This window comes from Durio zibethinus, chromosome 18, assembly GCF_047325235.1.
Source record: "Durio zibethinus cultivar Kanyao isolate XHJ-2024 chromosome 18, ASM4732523v1, whole genome shotgun sequence".
In the NCBI taxonomy this organism is placed as follows: Eukaryota; Viridiplantae; Streptophyta; class Magnoliopsida; order Malvales; family Malvaceae; genus Durio; species Durio zibethinus.
This window is the reverse complement of record NC_143179.1, coordinates 1,721,355-1,739,600: the sequence shown is the minus strand read 5'-3', so window position 1 is coordinate 1,739,600 and position 18,246 is coordinate 1,721,355. Positions and strand designations below refer to the sequence as shown.

The window sequence follows — 18,246 nt, the reverse complement described above, 5'->3', positions numbered from 1 at the left end:
AATGCAAGTTACTTTAAAATTTAAATTACTCATTGATTCTTAATTTCCATTTAATGGTATCCTTGGATTATGTTTAAAATAATCTAAGTTTGTAAGGCCTTATAGTTTAAGGTTTATAGTTTTAGAGCTTTCTACATTCGAAAAATTAATTGATAATGAATAAACTTAGAAATGAGCCAAGGTAGGTGTACCTGTTCCTCACCATATATATCAATTCATAGTACAATTGTAACAAGTTTCAATATTAAGGAAACCTGAATTAACTTTATATGAACCTTCCAGTTCCTTTTTTTTGTATTCGAAGTTATCACGATTTGATTCCTATATTTGAAGAAAGCTTATATAATTATACTCTTTGAAAAAATTATTTTTTATATTTTGTGAAGGCAATAAAATGAAATTTCCAATATTTACTGAGAGAACCAATTAGCATTAAATTTCATTTAAAGAGTATTTTTTCTTTTTTTCAATCTCAATTTTAATAATGTTACTCGTTTAATTTAGACAATAACAAATCCTAACTAATGTTCGTTTTTTATGCAGGTAAATTATATAAGCAATTAATTATATTGCAACAAAATAAACATGGTTCTTGCCTGTAAGTTGTAGTATTGACAAGGTTGTTCTATTTTTTTAATGAAATTAAAAGAAAAAGAAAAATTATAATTATAATCAAATGTTACATTCATTCATATAAAAAATAACTGAATTAAATAATATAAATAAATAAATTAATGAATTAACATATAACTAAATGAATTTAATATAAAATTAAATCAAATTCACACGATACGTAAATAAATTTTATTAAGGATTTTGATCCAACAGAAAAGGAAAGAAGCTCAACAGGAATGCTATAAAGTCTGAGACTATTAAAGGAATAATCCATTAATTTGAGTTTAATTTCTCTGTTTAATTTCTGTCCATCTCAACTCAACTTACTCTTGGCAGATTCATAGGAAGGAATAGGATAAGGATTGTGATGTACAAAAATTATGGTTGTCCTATAAATATTTGAAAACTGCATTCACCTACACTTTGTCAAATTTTGATGAGCTTTATTATGGTTGCTGCATGAAGCTAAATAAAGGCCATTTATAGAGCAATTCATTAATATACCTAACTCATAATAAATGAGAATTTAATTTTATCATGGCCTTTAAAGTGTTCTACCTACCTTCTCATTTTAGTTTTTAATGTTTAGTTTCCATAACATTACATGTATTTTCTTTTGGTAAACCACCTCTTGTTGGCCTATCAATTAATTAATTCCATATATACAATAAAGAGTTTTATATTTTATGCATTATAGTGCATAGATGTTACTTGTTATCAATAAATCATATAATAACACTTCATAAAAAATTAATTTTAAAATTTTAAAATTCTAAAAACAAACATACTTAATTTTTAAAATATATTTAAAATATATTTTTTCTATGTGTGTTATTGTATGGTTCATTAATAATATATAACATTACATATTTACAATGTATTAAATGTAAACTCTACATTATATATTTACAATATATTAAATATAAACTCGTATATAAATTTATTTTGTTGCCATCTTTAATTAAGAGGTAACATTTAATAAATATAGAGTTCAAATCTCATAACTTACGACATCTTCTTTTATTCTCAAATTGTGACTTTCTATGTAAAAAATATTCTATGTATGCTTTACAATTAGAAAAATTTAACTGTAAAATTTAATTAGGCATTATTCATGCATCTCTACTTACCTGTTGCATTTCAAGATTAGAACTTAAATTAATTTCAAATTTTCTCAAAAAATGAGAAAGCATAAAAGTTCCATGCATTTCAGTTACTAATTTATTGAATGGAATTTGATTATCACTCTTTTATTTATAAGACATGATAGTTATTATTAAGGTCTTGATTTGTACATACATACTTACACTATAATTTTTAATTATGCGTTGTATTTGATTTCATGGGTCGATATTAACGTGATAAGAAAATATTGTATAATAATAATTTCTCCTTAATGATATGAGAAAAACCATGGAAATTAGTAACCAAGAAATAAAATGCCAAACGGTGAATGATCTATGGGCAAAAGAATATCAATCTATCAATAAGCTGTTAATTTAATAATACTAACATTAATTTCATGATTGAAAATATTGAATTCGAATATTAATATAAAAAAAAAAAGCCTAATTTGAACTACTTGTCTATTCGATTGATTTTTCAATTAGATAGGTGAGCCGTAATCGAAGGCGTAAAGGGATTAGGGATGGCAATGGGTTTCAACATTTATTACGTTTTTTATTTTAAAAATGTGATCTTTTTTTTAATATCTATTATATTTTTATCTTAAAAATGTAATATTTGTTAAAATTTTAGAATTTTAAAAATATAGTTTTAGTATCTACTATGTTTTTATCTTAAAAATAGTATTTATTAAAATTTTATAAATTTAAAAATATAATTTTAACATCGATTACATTTTTTATTTTAAAAATATGGTATTTGTTAAAATTTCATAATATCTTAAAAAAATAGTCTTTGTTAAAATTTCAAAATTTCAAAAATGTAGTTTTAACAACTACTATATTTTTTTATTTTAAAAATGTAATATTTACTGAAATTATAAATAATAAAAATTACATTTGCTTTGTAATTTTAAAAGGTTAAAAAGGATAATATTATTTGAAAATGTAATTAAATAAGGATAAATGAGGTAAAAACTTCACTTTCTTTTGAGAATCTAAAAAAAATTTAAGAAGATAAGATATTTTATTTCCCTATTTTCTATTTTTTATACAGAAAGAAATCTTAGAAAAATTCAAAAATTACATTTCCTAAATTAAACCAAAAAATTAAATTATAAAAAAGTATAATTTCAATAAATGTTTGGTTTGAAAAAATGTTTTTTGATTTTATTTTTAATTTTCATTTTTTACAAATTAATTTTTAATTTCTATTTTTTATTTTTTAAAAATGTATTTGGTAAGTAAAAAATTATTTTTTAAAATGCAAAAATAAAAAAATAAAAAAATATTCAATGATATTACTATTAAAGATATCTAAGTATAAATATAATATATATTTATTAATTAATGATATTAAAAAAATTCAAATATGATAACTTACAAAAAAAAATTATTTATTTTTGTTTTCTCAATTAAAAACAATTTTTTGTTTTTATATTTAAATTTAAATTTTTTATTTTCTAATTTTTTTATTTTTAATTAATAAGTATCTTTTCACTCATTTTTTTTATTTTTTTTAAAAAATAAAACAAAATATATTCTAATTTTTAAAACCAAACACTAACTTAATTTTCTTAATTTTTTTTCTTTAATAATCCAACAAGAAAGTATAAACTCTCCTTAACCGTAGACCTATAAAAAGTTTGTAGTACTAATTCAGAACAAAAAAAATCATAGTACGGCGTCGTTGGAGGTCCATGATGGTCAAAACGCAAGAGCAAGGCAAGCAGCTGAAGCAATAATTCTGCTGCCGGAACTCCCACCGGCGATAACCAAGAATGATATTGAAGTTCCAACGACGACCTCCAATTTGTTGATGAAAATAAAGACTACGCTGGCTTCGTCTTCCGCTTGGATACTCATTCTATCAACAAGTCTGTTACTTCTTTTTTGACCTTTTTCCCCCAATTTTCACACTCAGTATATTATTCATTGGAAATTGTTTGGATTGTAGTAAGCATAGAAGTGAAAATTTTCATAATCTCAATTACAATTAGAAATTTCTTTCTTTTCTTGTTAGAATAGAAGTTGTTTCGGAAGTGATTTTCATATTATATATATAATTATGCTTTAAATTTTGTTTCCGGAAGAAAAAAAATCATTTTGATAAAAAGCAAGCTATATTTTCAATAATTCAAAACTTAAAAAAAAAGAATGTTTCGATTGGAGAACAAAGTAGGTTATTTGAATTTTAATATAGATAATAGAAAGATTATGATTGAATTGTTGTTACATTTCTAGTCTTTTCTTCAATTTTGATTAATTATATGATTTTGTTTTCTGTCAGTTATTTTTAAGTTATAACAATTTCTTAGGAACCAAAAAAATACAAATAGCAAAAAGCGAGCAGCAAAAATAACAACCAAATGGAATTAGATCATTGCCTTTGTAAATTTGAATATGCAGCACGTCACTTTATATATACACACACACACACATAAAAGAGTAGGGATCCTATTACACTTGTGTAAATGTTGCACACTTTTTTGACCCTCAGATCAAAATTAAATCCATAACACTTATACTTAGCTATTTTGATCCAATGTTCAACAAAATATGTAACACTTACACTTGTGTAAGGGGATCTCTCCTCTCTCTATATATAATGATGTTCAGTTGTAAAACACTTTGGAAATTGAAAATTCGTTGTGCTAGTAATGCCATTTGACTGCAGTAACATAATGTGAGAATTGATAATCTCAACATAAAATGGGAGTTCCCTTTCTTTTCTTTTATTTTTTTTGACTGCATTTGATTATTTCCATTTGTTTTTAGGTATTGTAGTGTGTCATTGTGTTTTCTTGGGGGCAAGTAAAATTTTAGGGTTTTCTGTTTTGGTTATATATGCTGAGATTCAATCGTAAAATATTTGGATAGTGGAGATTAGTTAAACTTGAAATGCTATTTGACTGTGGCAACTTGAAATGAGAATTAGTTGTCTCAACTTATGATGAGAACTTTCTTCTGTGTGTAGGAGTGAAAATGCATTGGAGGCTTTATATGAGAAACAGAGATGGAAAACACTGGTGCAGAAAGAAAGTGAGAAAGTGTTGTTCAAGTTGATCCTGTTGATGCCCTTCCTGTCAAGACTTTGGATGGAGATATCTACTACCGGACATGTATCTTATATTTTAAAAAAAAATAAAAAGAAAAAAAAATATTTTCCTTTCTTTTCTGGTAAAGAAAGAGTGTCCATTGAATGCAAAGAATGAAATGCTTTATGTTGTTATGAATGCAGTTTCTCAGACAACAGAAGTAGCTGAAAATGAAGAAGGGACTGAAGATAAGAGCATAGTTAAGCTGAAAATAGCTGAAAGGAGAGGAAAGCTCAAAAAGAGCAAGAAAGAGGCTAAGAAACAAGGGAAGGAATTGGCTAAAACTGAAGAAGTGCAACCAACTCAACAAGAAGCCGTATTGGTATATTGCTACATTGCTCCGCTTGATCTCTTGCAATGATAAGCAAGAAAAGAATGAATATTAAATTTTACATTTGCATCCTAGACAACTTTGGTTATCTTTTCTATGGAAACCTTTTCAAATGAAGGGTCCAAATTTTTTATTAAACTCTGCACATGATAGACAGTATTGCAGGTTTATTACATGCTTTAGAATTTGCCCGTCATTTGCTACTGAATGAAACTGGAGCTGAACTGGCCTCTCAGACAATTATAACCATCAACCATCCTAAATTCCATTCTTATCATATACTAACTCGATTATATGCTGCAGTTCTTTAAGTAAGATCAGGAATTAAATAGGCGTGAGCTTTTTACCATGTTGACTCTTGTCATTTTGCTTATTATTCTCAGTATATCTTTATGGATACCTTTGTCAATCATTGGAACAAGGACAAAAAGAGGGAGAACAAAGTTTGTATACTATGAATGTATATGAGTATTATCTTTTGAACTGGATGATATGTGTTGGAATCAAGTAAATTCTTTAGTTGGATTTTGTACCGGGCTTATAGTAAAAAAAATAGGCTTTTAGTGTTGTTGCTGTTAAGTAGAAAATAGCATTCAATGTTCCATTCAATTAAGATTTGAAAAATAGAGTGGCCAGAAAGTAAGAAACTTGTAGTATTTTCTGGCATCAGCAACCATTTGAATGGTATGTTTGAAGGAGTTAATTGGTAGGATTTGATAGGAAAATACATGGAGGCCTTCAGTTGTCAAGTATAAAAGAAAGTTTTTAATTTGGCTTACCTTTTTTGGCCAAAATAATTTGGCCTACCTTAGATAAGAAGATTTCAGGTTTATTGGAAGTTTTCTTATGTTTTGATCAGTAATTCAGGATATTATAGGTGTCCTAACTCCTAAGGGCTTTGTTATGTGGACTTGGCACCATATGTTTATCCGACACTGTGGCTGCAATACAGATTCGCCTTCTTCTCCTTAGGTAATCAAACATAAAATATAAAAGAAATTCACGGGAAAGGGGTAGATCATTTTTCTGATAGGTGGTTTGAAGATGGAATGAAATCTCTGTTCACCTTGACATTGACAGTCTCAAAGCTGTTGGTGCAAGCTTGGTTTCAACACTTAGCTCAAAAAAAGACAACAGAGAGTTCAAAATAGTTTATTTTTCATAGAGAGAGAGGGAGAGGCATGGGGGAGAGACAGGACTTGTGTGTTGTGCTGCTGCATGGTGGAGAAGTAGAAGAATAAAAATAATTTCTTTTTTCTTTGGCTGATTCTGCAAATTTAGGGCATGGTTTTGTTAGTTTCCATGTATAAATGTATAGTCATTTTTCTTAGACTAATTTCACTTTTCTGCCTATTAAAATGGTCCAAAGAAGCTTTTTCTCTTGCTTCTTTATCTACATCATATGGTATTCTAATATTTAAGAAGGTGGCAATATTTGTTTCTCTCGTACTTATTATCTTGAAATCATGTATTGTTCTTAAACTTTTGCATATTTTGCTTATGTCTATGTCGTTAAGTTCTTGCTGTGACGGTCTGAATTTTCCTTGTTTCTGTTGTAATACATAAATGGAGAATTTTCCTTTCCATCTATTTGTGTATGCTGTTACTTATTCTAAATCCTGCTGATATTTTTGTTTGCATTTGTTCCTACCTTCTGGCATAGACAATGGGGAGTTTATAGATTCTATATTCTCAAGTTCCAGTTATCTTCAAATGTTCAAATACTGCTCTTTGAGTAGGCAGCGGTGAAAGAAGACCTCACAGCTGCATAAGCTAGCTGAGCTTGGAATGATAATACTTGCTGACCCAGATTCTAATATTAAGTCTCTGAAAGAAATGTTGCAATGTGCCAAAGATGGTGATCACTCTATTGTAAAGCTTGGACTGTTGTCCTTTTTGGCTGCCTTCAAAGACATTATTCCTGGGTGCCCATCATTTCTTTTCTTCTCAATTGCCCCTTATTTTATTTTATAATTATTTTTCTTTTTCACTGCATTTACTTGTGTTTTTTGACTCAACTTATTTATGTACAAATTCAGCTACCAAATTAGACTTCCTACTGAAAAAGAGCTAGAAATGAAAGTTTCCAAGGAAGTTAAGAAAATGCGGTACTATGAATCAACCCTTCTATCGGCTTACAACGTTTAAACTGCTATCTTATATGCCCATTATTCTGAAATTTTAAATATAATTTGGTCTAGTTCTTGGGTGTAGTTGGCATGGTTAGATTTCATCCTTTGGAGTCATTAGATATGCTCATCTATATATAGTTTGGCCTTTAAAAGAAACAATAAAGAAAGAAAACTCTATAGCATATTTTAGTTAAAGCATTACCTGTGGCCTGTGCCTAACTGATTACCAGGACTGTTCATGCATAGAGGAATGTTAATTGCTCTGTACCTTCCTTTTCAAGAAAGCTCCCGCTCCCCCTGTTACTTGTCTTCTACTCCGCCACTGTGTATACCTGTTAATCCCTGCCATAAGACTAATTCCGTGCAAATTATGAAATGGACTACAGTCTACTGTTTCACTTTATTTTTGACATGTGCAACTTTAATATCATCAATGAAAGATGATATTATAATGTTCTCCACCACAGCTAGTGCAGTTTCCTATATCACCTTGGATAGTAGTTACCTGCCTCCTCAAAACTTGCCCCTATAGTTGCTTCAGTGGTGATAAAAAAATAACTTTTTTGTTGGTTTTGTCTTTTGCAACCAATGTGCCTACTACTTTTTTACAGGAGACTTTGTTGTGCAACTGTTAAGTCACTTTTTACCAATGAGGGGAAAAACAGTGGTGAAGCTACTGTTGAGGCTGTTCGGTTGATTGCAGATCATGTGAAAGCTTATGATTGCCAACTGCATCCTGATTCTATTGAGGTGTTTGATAGTCTTATCCTTACCTATTTCACGCTGCATTTACGTTTCTCTGATTATACGCTTTGCTTTTTGTGCAAATATTGGTAAGCTGAACTCATTGGCATGATTAGAATCTGTTTTTATCTCCCTTATCTTCCCAAGAAAAAACTATGGTGGGTCTCCTACACTTGAACTCCATAATAGAAGATACATAACTTTGTTGAAGTTCCTTTTCCTCTTTGTCTGTCCGCCTCTTTCCCATATAAAAGGTGTTTGTAGTTGTTATATACAATTCAAGTTGCAGCTATCAACAACCGAAGACTTTGGTTTACATTTGCATGTTTACTTTTAAGATGCCAATAATATGTCAATATGGCATCATCTATTTTCAACTAGTAGATATAACATCGAGCCATGATCAGCATGTGAGTAGATCCTTGAGAGAAAGTAATTTTCATCTTTATGGATGTATACTATGAAATAATAATTAGTGTGCTGCATTAGGATTCATCTCCATAGATGTGCATATCCATTTGCAGAGGAAAGTAGCTTTGCTTTGTGATCATTTTTTAGGAAATTGTGGCATTTTTCGAGAAGTATGTGTCACTATCAATATGCCAATAGTAGTTGACCAAACTAGCTACTGATAATTGGAAAGTAGGATTTCTTTATAGAAATGTTCCCCTTGTGATAAACATGATATGTGCATTTTATGTAACTTTGCCTCTTGCTGTCCCTTAATATGATTTTTTTTTTGGTTAATTTTCAATATTTTTTTCAAGTTTTGATGTCTTTTTCATTTTATGAGGTGTGGGAAAACATTAAGTTATAACTAATTGTAATCTGTGTAGCTGATTGTAATCTGTGTATATTTGTATCCTTAAAATTGAGAATTTGTATCTCTAGAATTAAGGACAGAATATCAGGATAGACAATCCCTTGATTATAGGGATCAGATTTAGAAATATTTAGTTTCCTAGTTTACCCTTTAGTTAGCTGTATTTAAACCTATGGTGTTTGTATGATTCAACAGGCAAGCTTTTCTATACATTCTCAATTTTTTCACAGCTCAATTTTTCACACGGTATCAGAGCCTTAGGCTTTTCTTGGGAAGAAAATTTTTCAGCCTTCATTGCTGAATTCTATCTTAGGCCTTCATAGCCAAATTCTGTTAAGTCTTTCATACTCTTATTTTTCCTTTTTGGCCTTCATTGCCTAGACTCGTTTTAGTCCTGAGAAAGGTAACCATGTCAGAAATAGCAGAATCTGCCGCTACTACTTGATTTGAGGAAGTGACAACTGGTCAAACCACATGAGAACTACAAAATATCCAAGTTGCGTACAAATTGAATGGAAAGAACTACTTGAAGTGGTCTCAGTTGGTTCAAACCTTTCTAAAAGGGAAAGGAAAATTGAGCCATCTTCTTAGCACTGGTCCTGAGAGAAGAGATCCAAAATTTGAGGCTTGGGATGAAGAGGATTCTATGGTTATGTCATGGCTGTGGAATTCTATGACACCAGAAATTAGTGATACTTGTATGTTTTTGTCCATGGCCAAAGACATTTGGGAATCAATTCGGCAAACCTATTCCAAAGTTAAGGATGCTGCTCAAGTCTATGAGATAAAGATCAAGACTGTAGCTTTCAAACAAGGGAATAACTCAGTCATAGAGTATGCTATTCTTCTTAAAAATCTTTGGCAAGAGATGGATCACTATCGGTGCATAGAAATGAAGTGTAGTGAAGATGCAGCAACTGTAAAGAAATTTATTGAAAAAGATCGAGTCTATGATTTTCTTGCTGGACTTAATGTTGAGTTTGATCAAGTCAGAGTCCAAATTTTGGAAAAAGAGGATCTGTCTTCTTTAAATGAAGTGATATCCATGGTTAGAGCAGAAGAGAGCAGAAAAGGAGTGATGCTTGACAATCTGCATGTAGAAGGATTTGCTATGGTCTCTAATGGTGGGAAGAACCAAAGCTTAGAACAATTACCAGTTAGTGAGAATGGGAAAGGTGATTCGGCTAAGACTTCAAATCGTGACAATCTTTGGTACACCTATTGCAAGAAGCCAAGGCACACTAGAGATCATTGTTGGAAACTAAATGGAAAACCTTCAACTTCAAGCAAAGAATGGGGTTATAAAGGTGGACAGCCAAGAAATCAAGGACAAGCTCACATGACTGCAATGGAGTTAAACCAGGAGAAGTCTCAAGAACATGGAGAGTTGGACAAAAAAGAGATTGAGAAACTGAGAAGCCTATTGGGAACTCTTGAAAAGACTACTGATGTATGCTCCTTGGCACACTTAGGTAAGGTCTCTTGTGCAGGTAAAATCTCTAATTCTCATGGATTAAATGTCTTAGATAAGTCTATTAAGAGTTCTTGGGTCATTGACTTAGGAGCCATAGACTACATGACATATTCTTCACAAAAGTTTAGTACATATACCCTATGTTCTGGTAATAAGAAAATTGTTGTTGCAGATGGTTCACTTACTACAGTGGCATGATTAGGAGATGTTCAAATTAATTCCTTATTTGTTCTTAAAAATGTTCTTCGTGTTCCTAGATTGTCTACTAATCTGATATCTATACAAAGACTTACTAGAGACATGAACTGCAATGTGACTTTTTATCCCTCTTATTGTGAATTTCAGGACCAGGGTTCGGGGAAGAGGATTGGACTTGCTAAGGAGAAGAATGGACTATACTATCTTGAGACATCCAACAACACAAGTAATATCAGGAATAGTTTACCTTTGTCATTTTTTTTTTGAAAACTCTTCTAATAAAGACAAAATCTGGCTTTATCATTTTCGTCTTGGACATCCTTCTTTTGGAACTTTGAGAAACATGTTTCCTTCTTTGTTCAAAGGATTAAATGTTGAAGATTTTCATTGTGATGTTTGTGAACTTGCAAAGCACAGACGTGTGTCTTTTTCAATTAGTAACAAAAGAAGTTCTACTTCCTTTTACTTGATTCATAGTGACATTTGGGGTTGCTTTACAATTCCTAATATTTTCGGTGCAAGATGGTTTGTTTCATTCATAGATGATTGTACCAGGGTCTCTTGGGTTTTTTTACTTAAATTCAAATCAGATTTGAATAGTGTGTTTTTAAGCTTTCAAAACATGATCCAAAATTAATTTGGAGTGAGAATCAAAAGATTTAGGTCTGATAATGCAAGAGACTATTTCAACCAAAGTCTATTCACCTATTTCCAAAATGAGAGGATTATCCACAAGTCATCTTGTGTGAATACTCCACAGCAAAATGGAGTGGCAGAGAGAAAAAACAGTCATTTACTGGTCACAACCCGAGCCTTCTTTTTTCAAGCAAATGTACCCAAATCTTACTAGGGGGAAGCTGTTCTCACTACCACACACATTATAAATAGGTTACCTTCAAGGTTTTTGGGATTTAAAACTCCTATGGAACAACTCTCACAATTCTATCCCAACCTTAATACCACAAACAACCTCACACCTAGGATATTTGATTGTACATCATTTGTTCATGTTCACAGTCATAATAGGGGAAAGTTGGATCCAAGAGCAATTAAGTGTATCTTTGTGGGGTATTCATCAACTCAGAAAGGGTATAAGTGCTATCATCCTCTTACCAAAAAATTTTATGTGTGTGCAGATGTTACTTTTGAAGAAAATAAACCATTTTTTACTCAATCTTATCTTCAGGGGGAGACATCATTTATAGAAGATAAGGATAAAAGACTTCTTTTTGCTTGATTTGTCATCCTCTTTCAAGACAATTTCACCCATTAATTCTTTTGAGCTTAAACCCGTTTCTTCAGAGTCCAAGTCAAACACTAATTCTAAATTTGAACCTATTCCAAACACAGAAGTTGTGACTAAAGATAATAGTATTCTTGATTCTGTGAAAGAATTATAGGTGTACTCAAGAAAGAAAGTTTCAGCTCCTGAACTGGTGAAGAATTATAGGTGTACTTAAGAAAGAAAGTTTCAGCTCCTGAACTGGTGCAAATCCAAGAACCTGATTCTAACTTTGAAAATGAGGTAATTACAGTCTCTGATTCTATTTCTCAAAATGAGCATGAATCTCCTAAAATTAGTGATTATGATCTGCCTATTGCCATTAGGAAAGGAATCAGAGAATGTACTAAACATCTATTATACCTAATATCTAATTTTTTGTCATTTGAAAAATTCTCACCATCCCATAAAAATATTCTTGTGAGCCTAAACACTATTTCTATTCTAACTACATTATCTAAGGCATTATCCGATGAGAAATGGAGGTAGGTCATGAAAATAGAAATGGAGGTCTTAGAGAAAAATAAGACATGGGAACTGGTAGAGTTGCCTACAGGAAAACATCCAATTGGTTGTAAATGGGTTTTCACTGTAAAATACAAGGCAGATGGTACTGTTGAAAGTTACAAGGTTAGGCTGGTGGCTAAGGGCTACACTCAAACTTATGGAGTGGATTGTCATTCTAGTTGCCAAGATGAATATAGTTAGGATTTTGTTATCCTTGGTTGCAAATTACAATTGACAGCTTCAACAATTTGATGTAAAGAATGCCTTTTTACATGGTGATTTGGAAGAAGAAATATATATGAAAATTTCACTGGGATTTGGAGGTCACCTAAATGCAAAAAAGGTTTGCAAGCTGAAAAAGGCTTTATATGGCCTTAAATAGTCTCTTAGGGCTTGGTTCAAGAGATTTGTCAAAGTGATGCTAGGAATGGGATATAAATAGAGTCAAGGGGATCACACACTGTTTATCAAGCACTCAAATTCAGGAAAAGTCACAGTTCTGTTAGTATATGTTGATGATATAATTGTAACTGGAGATGAAAAAAAAGAGAGAGAATTTCTAAAACAGTATTTGGCCAGAGAATTTGAGATAAAAGAGCTAGGGAGATTGAAGTATCTCCTAGGAATTGAAGTAGCTCACTCACGGCATGGTATTTTTATCTCACAACAGAAATATGTGATGGATCTTTTGAGGGAAATTGGGAAGCTCGCATGTAAACCTACAAGTACCCCTATAGATCCTAATCATAAGCTTGGAGAAGCTAATGAATATGCTGCTGTAGATAGGGAGATGTACCAGAGATTAGTTGGAAAAGTTATTTATCTCTCACATCATAGACCTGACATAGCATATGCTATGAGTGCGATAAGTCAATTTATGCATAGTCCTAAAAAAGTGCATTTACAGGCTATTTATCATATACTACACTATTTGAAGGCTAATCCTGGGAGAGGTATCTTGTTTAAAAGAAATTCGGGGTTGGTACTAGAGGCATATAGAGATGTTGATTATGCAGGTTCGGTAACTGATAGAAGATCTACCTCGGGCTACTGCACTTTTCTAGGTGGTAATTTTGTAACTTAGAGGAGTAAAAAACAGAATATGGTGGCAAGATCAAGTGCTGAAGCAGAGTTTAAGGCAATGGCTCAAGGAATTTGTGAACTACTATGGTTAAAGATTATCCTAGAAGAGTTAAAGATTATCCTAGAAGAGTTAAAGATCAAATGGGATGGACCAATGAGACTTTACTGTGATAACAAGTCTGTAATAAGCATTGCATATAATCCTGTGAAACATGATAGAACAAAACACATTGAAGTAGACCGGCACTTCATAAAGGAAAAACTAGACAGTGGATTGATTTGCATACCATATGTATCAACCAAGGGCCAACTTGCAGATGTGTTGACTAAAGGTCTCAACAATGCAACATTTTAGGAAATTATTTCCAAGCTAGGAATGAAAAACACCTATTTACCAGCTTGAGAGGGAGTGTGGGAAAATATTTAGTTACAATTGATTGTAATCTATGTAGCTGATTGTAATCTGTATATATTTGTATCCCTAAAATTGAGAATTTGTATCTCTAGAATTAAGGACAGAATATCAGGATAGACAATCCCTTGATTATAGGGATAAGATTTAGAAATATTTAGTTTCCTAGTTTACCCTCTAATTAGCTGTATTTAAACCTATGGTGTTTGTATGATTCAACGGACAAGCTTTTCTATACATTTTCAATTTTTCCACAGCTCAATTTTCCACATGAAGATCTTGGGAAGCCTGAAGTTCCAGAAGGTAATAATAAAATTAAGAACAAGAAAAGTAAAAAGAGGAAGAATATTGAGGAGTCAAATCAATTGCAAGGACATGACAAAGAAAAGTAGGCAATAAATGATAGCAAAGATGAAGGAAGAGGCATTTATCCCCCACAATAGCAACAAATTTTGATGTTTCCTTCATCTTGTTATAATTATGATAGCACTAATGTTTGTATGCTTTGCTCAGGTTGCTGCAGATTATAAAGCTGTTGCTTATACTCCAAACGTTGAGGAAAGGAAGAGGATGCAGTCAGAGACTCTGTCTGCTGTATTTGAGACATATTTCCGCATCTTGAGGCATGCCATGCAATCATGTGTAGCCAGCAGTGCTTGATCATTACACTATTAGAAATGATCAGTGTGGTTGTTTAGTGGTATTCTGTGAATTTTTCGGCAACAATTTGTTCAAGGCAGTGAAAAGTGCTGCCTCCTGTATCCTATTGATGAAAGAGAGGATAAAAGGCAACTAAAAACATTAAGAATAGAAAATGGCGAAAGACTAATTTCTGATGACCTAGGCTTCATTTAATACTTGTTATGGCTCCAAGTGAGATTCAAAGTTCGGGGTTCAACTCCCTCTGACCTTTCCCAAAATATAACTAAAACAAAAACTTTGAAAAATCTCATGTATTTGGCAGAGCCGTATATGTTGAAACAGAATTATTTAACCAATTGAACAAATGAGCCCCTGCACTTTCTGTTATGACTGCTGTTTCAGGTGCGTTGTGTATCTCAGGTAGGTGGCTCTTTTATTGAAATCCAATCCTTTGTCCCTCTTCTGATCAAAACAAGTGATCAGGAACCAGGGACACAAAGAGAGGCTTATGTCTGCCAACCTGTAATCATAGCAATCCAAGTAAGGCTATCTTTGCCAATCAGCAGTGCAACTGTTACTTGTCAATTGAGTACAGGCATGGGCGTGCTAGCCATCAGCTGTGTAGGCTTTGAAAATAATGCAAAGAGTACGAGAGTTTAGTGGGCTGATTCATTAGGTGGCAGTCGTTGACAAAAAAATTAGTCATAGATAATTGTATGTATTTTCTGTAGTCTGTCACCCTTAGGTTTGAATAGAGGTGATTCCATCAGGTTCTCCAAAGGGAAGGCAGTAAGTAAGTTCTTGCCTCCTTTTTTTTTTTTTTGAATCTCTTCCTCCATGCTATCTTGATTAGATTAACTGTTGATGGGTTTTCCCTTTCTTTTGTCCATATTTGTCCCTAGAAGTGAATGAAAGTTGGGTTCTTTCCAGGCTTTACCTCTCTTTAAGTTTCAGCATATATAATTTATAAACATAAGAGGGGAAAGATGCACCTGAAGTTTAAGTAATGTACATGAAATCATAGTTTTATCCATTAAAAGAGTACAACTTCTTTAAGATTGATTGAGATCAATTTTTACACTGATCTCTTTTTTATTTTATTTCAACCTGTCTTGTCATTGTATGATATTTTAAAATCTCTTGCAGTCCAGTTAATTCTGTTATTTTCTTTCCAGTTCTGAAGCAAATGGAACTATAACTCCGGGTGCATCTGGGGCATATCCACTTCTAGCTCCATCTTTGAGTGGTTTAGGAAAGTTTTCTCATCTGATTGACTTGGATTACATTGGAGATCTTATGAATTATTTGAAAAGGCTTGCTTGTAGAGGTAGCAACGCAGATAGTTCTGCCAAGAAAGCACAAATTTGACTGTGTCTGAGCACCTTCGCTTCTGCATTGTTGCTTTTAAAGTTATGAGGAGCAATCTTGATGCTTTAATTGTTGATTTACAAGACTTCTTTGTTCAGCTTTACAATCATGTTCTTGAGTACAGACCTGGAAGGTTAATAGCATATTGCTGTCCCAGTGTCCCTTATATTTATCTAATGAAAAGAGTAGCTTCTTGGTAAATGTTGACTTTGATACAGTCTTTTCTAGCTGCAACAGCCAGTTGAGACTAGCTTATTTCAAGCCTTTTTTAAGGTGATCATGCTATTTGATGGCAGAAACATAGTCAGACTTTGTTTCTGGTTAAATTAATATGAAAATCACTGCATATATGCATTCATGTGCATCTTAAAGATGACATTTACTCTCTTTCCTTCTTAATGCTATTCCTTTTCGTATGGATTGATTTATTTGGATTATTTTCTGCTATTCACTCAATAGACAGAAAGAGAGAGACTCAATGGTAACTTGATACTTTGCAGCTTTGCCTCTGGGGATTGCCTTATTTTTAAATCTAGTCTTGTTTGAGAATGTTGATTTCAGCTTGTTGAAATTCTTGCATCTTTATTCAGTAGTAATTCTGGCATCAATTACAACTTAGCTCCAGTAAATATTTTGCCTAACGTATGTCTATGCTGCAGAGACCAAGGTGAACTGTTAGCTGAGGCTCTGAAGATCATGCTATGTGATGATAGGCAACATGACATACAAAAAGCAGCTGCATTTGTAAAACGCTTAGCCACATTCTTTTTGTGCTTCGGATCTGCAGAATCCATGGCTGGTGTTTTAATTACTTGAATTGCTGGCCTACTTGCTTTCAAGTACTTCATTACTGTATTCTTTTTAAGGCATATTCCTTTTTTCTTTTTAAACTTTGCAGCCTTGGTAATGTTAAATCATCTTCTTCAGAAAAACATAAAATGCCGAAATCTATTAGAAAATGATACTGGTGGTGTCTCTGTTTCAGGATCCATTGCAGTAAGCTATTTTGCGAAAATGATAAGAATAATTTTTTATATGCATTTTGTTTAGAGTGAAACCTGCTGCATATAATGTTCTATTCACATATCCTCCTTTCCTTGGCAAATACATTTGTCATTCTTACATCTTTTTATCCTTTTTTAATCTCTTTGACCCATATTTATGCTGGATCATCCTTATTACAAAAATCTGTTACTTTCGTGCATTGCAAGCTTCGTGAGTCATTATGAAAGACTGACTTGAGGTGAGTAGGAAGGTAAGAATACAGACCGAGTAACAACGAAGCATGAAATTCCTAGTTTCTGAACATATTTTTCCAACCTGTAGCATCATAATAACCCAACCGGTTTGACATTCGTGCTTTATTATGTTGTAGAAATTTGTTAAATTTCATGGTATTGAGCCCTTTAATTTCATATTCGTTAGAGCAATCAGTATTAGTTTCTATTTTGACGTTTTTGTACCAAAATCTTGCAGTTTGTTTCATTGGTATTGCAATTATTGCACTGGTTTATGAAATTTGGTTGTGGTAACAAATATGAATGCAATTTGTTGGTTTTTTATTTTGAAATTGTAACAAATGCAAACCAACCATTGGATTTGCAGAAATACCAACTATATGCTTCAGACCCCAGCTTGAGTGGTGCACTTGCTTCAGTACTTTGGGAATTGAATCTTCTATCTAAACAATATCATCCAACCATATTGACACTGGCTTCAACCATCTCAAGCATAAACATGAACACTGCTCAGAACCAGGTTTTTCTCTCCATTTCTCCTCAACAAGCATTTATGAACTTGTCATTGGAACAGGAGTCATTCAACCCGAAGCGCAGCACCCAGAAATCAAATGACAAGAGGAAAAGAGGAACTGTGCCCTCAACATTGGCCAGTATCGTGCCAACTTGGATAGATGACAAAGAGGTAATGAAGAAACTCATTATGCATTTCATGCTTCTTCGGAACATTAAGGAGAATGAGAGATTAAGGGGTGAATTGGATCAAACAACTTCATACTTACAGTTATACAAAGAATACAAGCAATGTTAGGTAAAGCTCAAAACCATGAAAAACAAAAAATTGTTGCCTGTCAACTGAAATTTGAACTTCAAAAATTTTGAGAATGCAGCCTTTTGCCATTAAATTCCTTTCATTTTAGCTTGTTACCCCACTTGTAAGTTGGAATTTGCTAATACTATTACTACAAATTTGGTTTAGTTTTCATGTGCATTATGGTTTTCATTTCACAAAGTAATATCATATATACTTATAAATTTTGAAATAAGGAGCTATCCAAAAGTATTATTTACATGAATAAGGTGGGAGGAATATAAGTAGCAATAGCTGAGACTTAAAATAAGGGTGTAGTTGAGTTGGGTTGAGTCAATAAAGTCGGACTTGAGCTTGGGTTAAT

General features: G+C 32.3%; 1 protein-coding gene and 1 pseudogene across 2 annotated transcripts; both read left to right on the top strand.

Moving 5' to 3' along the window:
• The first annotated feature begins 2,705 nt into the window (after positions 1-2,705).
• Positions 2,706-18,049, top strand: LOC111300174 (uncharacterized; annotated as a pseudogene). The gene is made up of 12 exons (XR_016329961.1): positions 2,706-2,710; positions 3,420-3,616; positions 4,518-4,602; positions 4,717-4,861; positions 4,981-5,159; positions 5,552-5,611; positions 14,868-15,111; positions 15,221-15,254; positions 15,641-15,966; positions 16,493-16,632; positions 16,732-16,829; positions 17,439-18,049. The product of XR_016329961.1 is annotated as an uncharacterized LOC111300174 (transcript).
• LOC149513599 (nucleolar complex-associated protein 3-like) lies at positions 5,168-16,034 on the top strand. Its single transcript, XM_089746949.1, has 5 exons — positions 5,168-7,093; positions 7,208-7,276; positions 7,912-8,050; positions 14,337-15,258; positions 15,641-16,034. The coding sequence occupies exons 1-4, from the start codon at positions 6,957-6,959 to the stop codon at positions 14,481-14,483; spliced, it is 492 nt and encodes a 163-aa protein (XP_089603075.1). The 5' UTR covers positions 5,168-6,956; the 3' UTR covers positions 14,484-15,258; positions 15,641-16,034.
• Positions 18,050-18,246: the final 197 nt, after the last annotated feature.

What these genes read in the sequence shown, in the direction of transcription:
- LOC149513599 (XM_089746949.1), top strand. Translation starts at nt 6,957, where the DNA reads ATGATAATACTTGCTGACCCAGATTCTAATATTAAGTCTCTGAAAGAA. An exon ending in TTCAAAGACATTATTCCTGG is followed by an intron (nt 7,094 to 7,207) that starts GTGCCCATCATT and finishes GTACAAATTCAG; the next exon opens with CTACCAAATTAGACTTCCTA. An exon ending in AAGGAAGTTAAGAAAATGCG is followed by an intron (nt 7,277 to 7,911) that starts GTACTATGAATC and finishes ACTTTTTTACAG; the next exon opens with GAGACTTTGTTGTGCAACTG.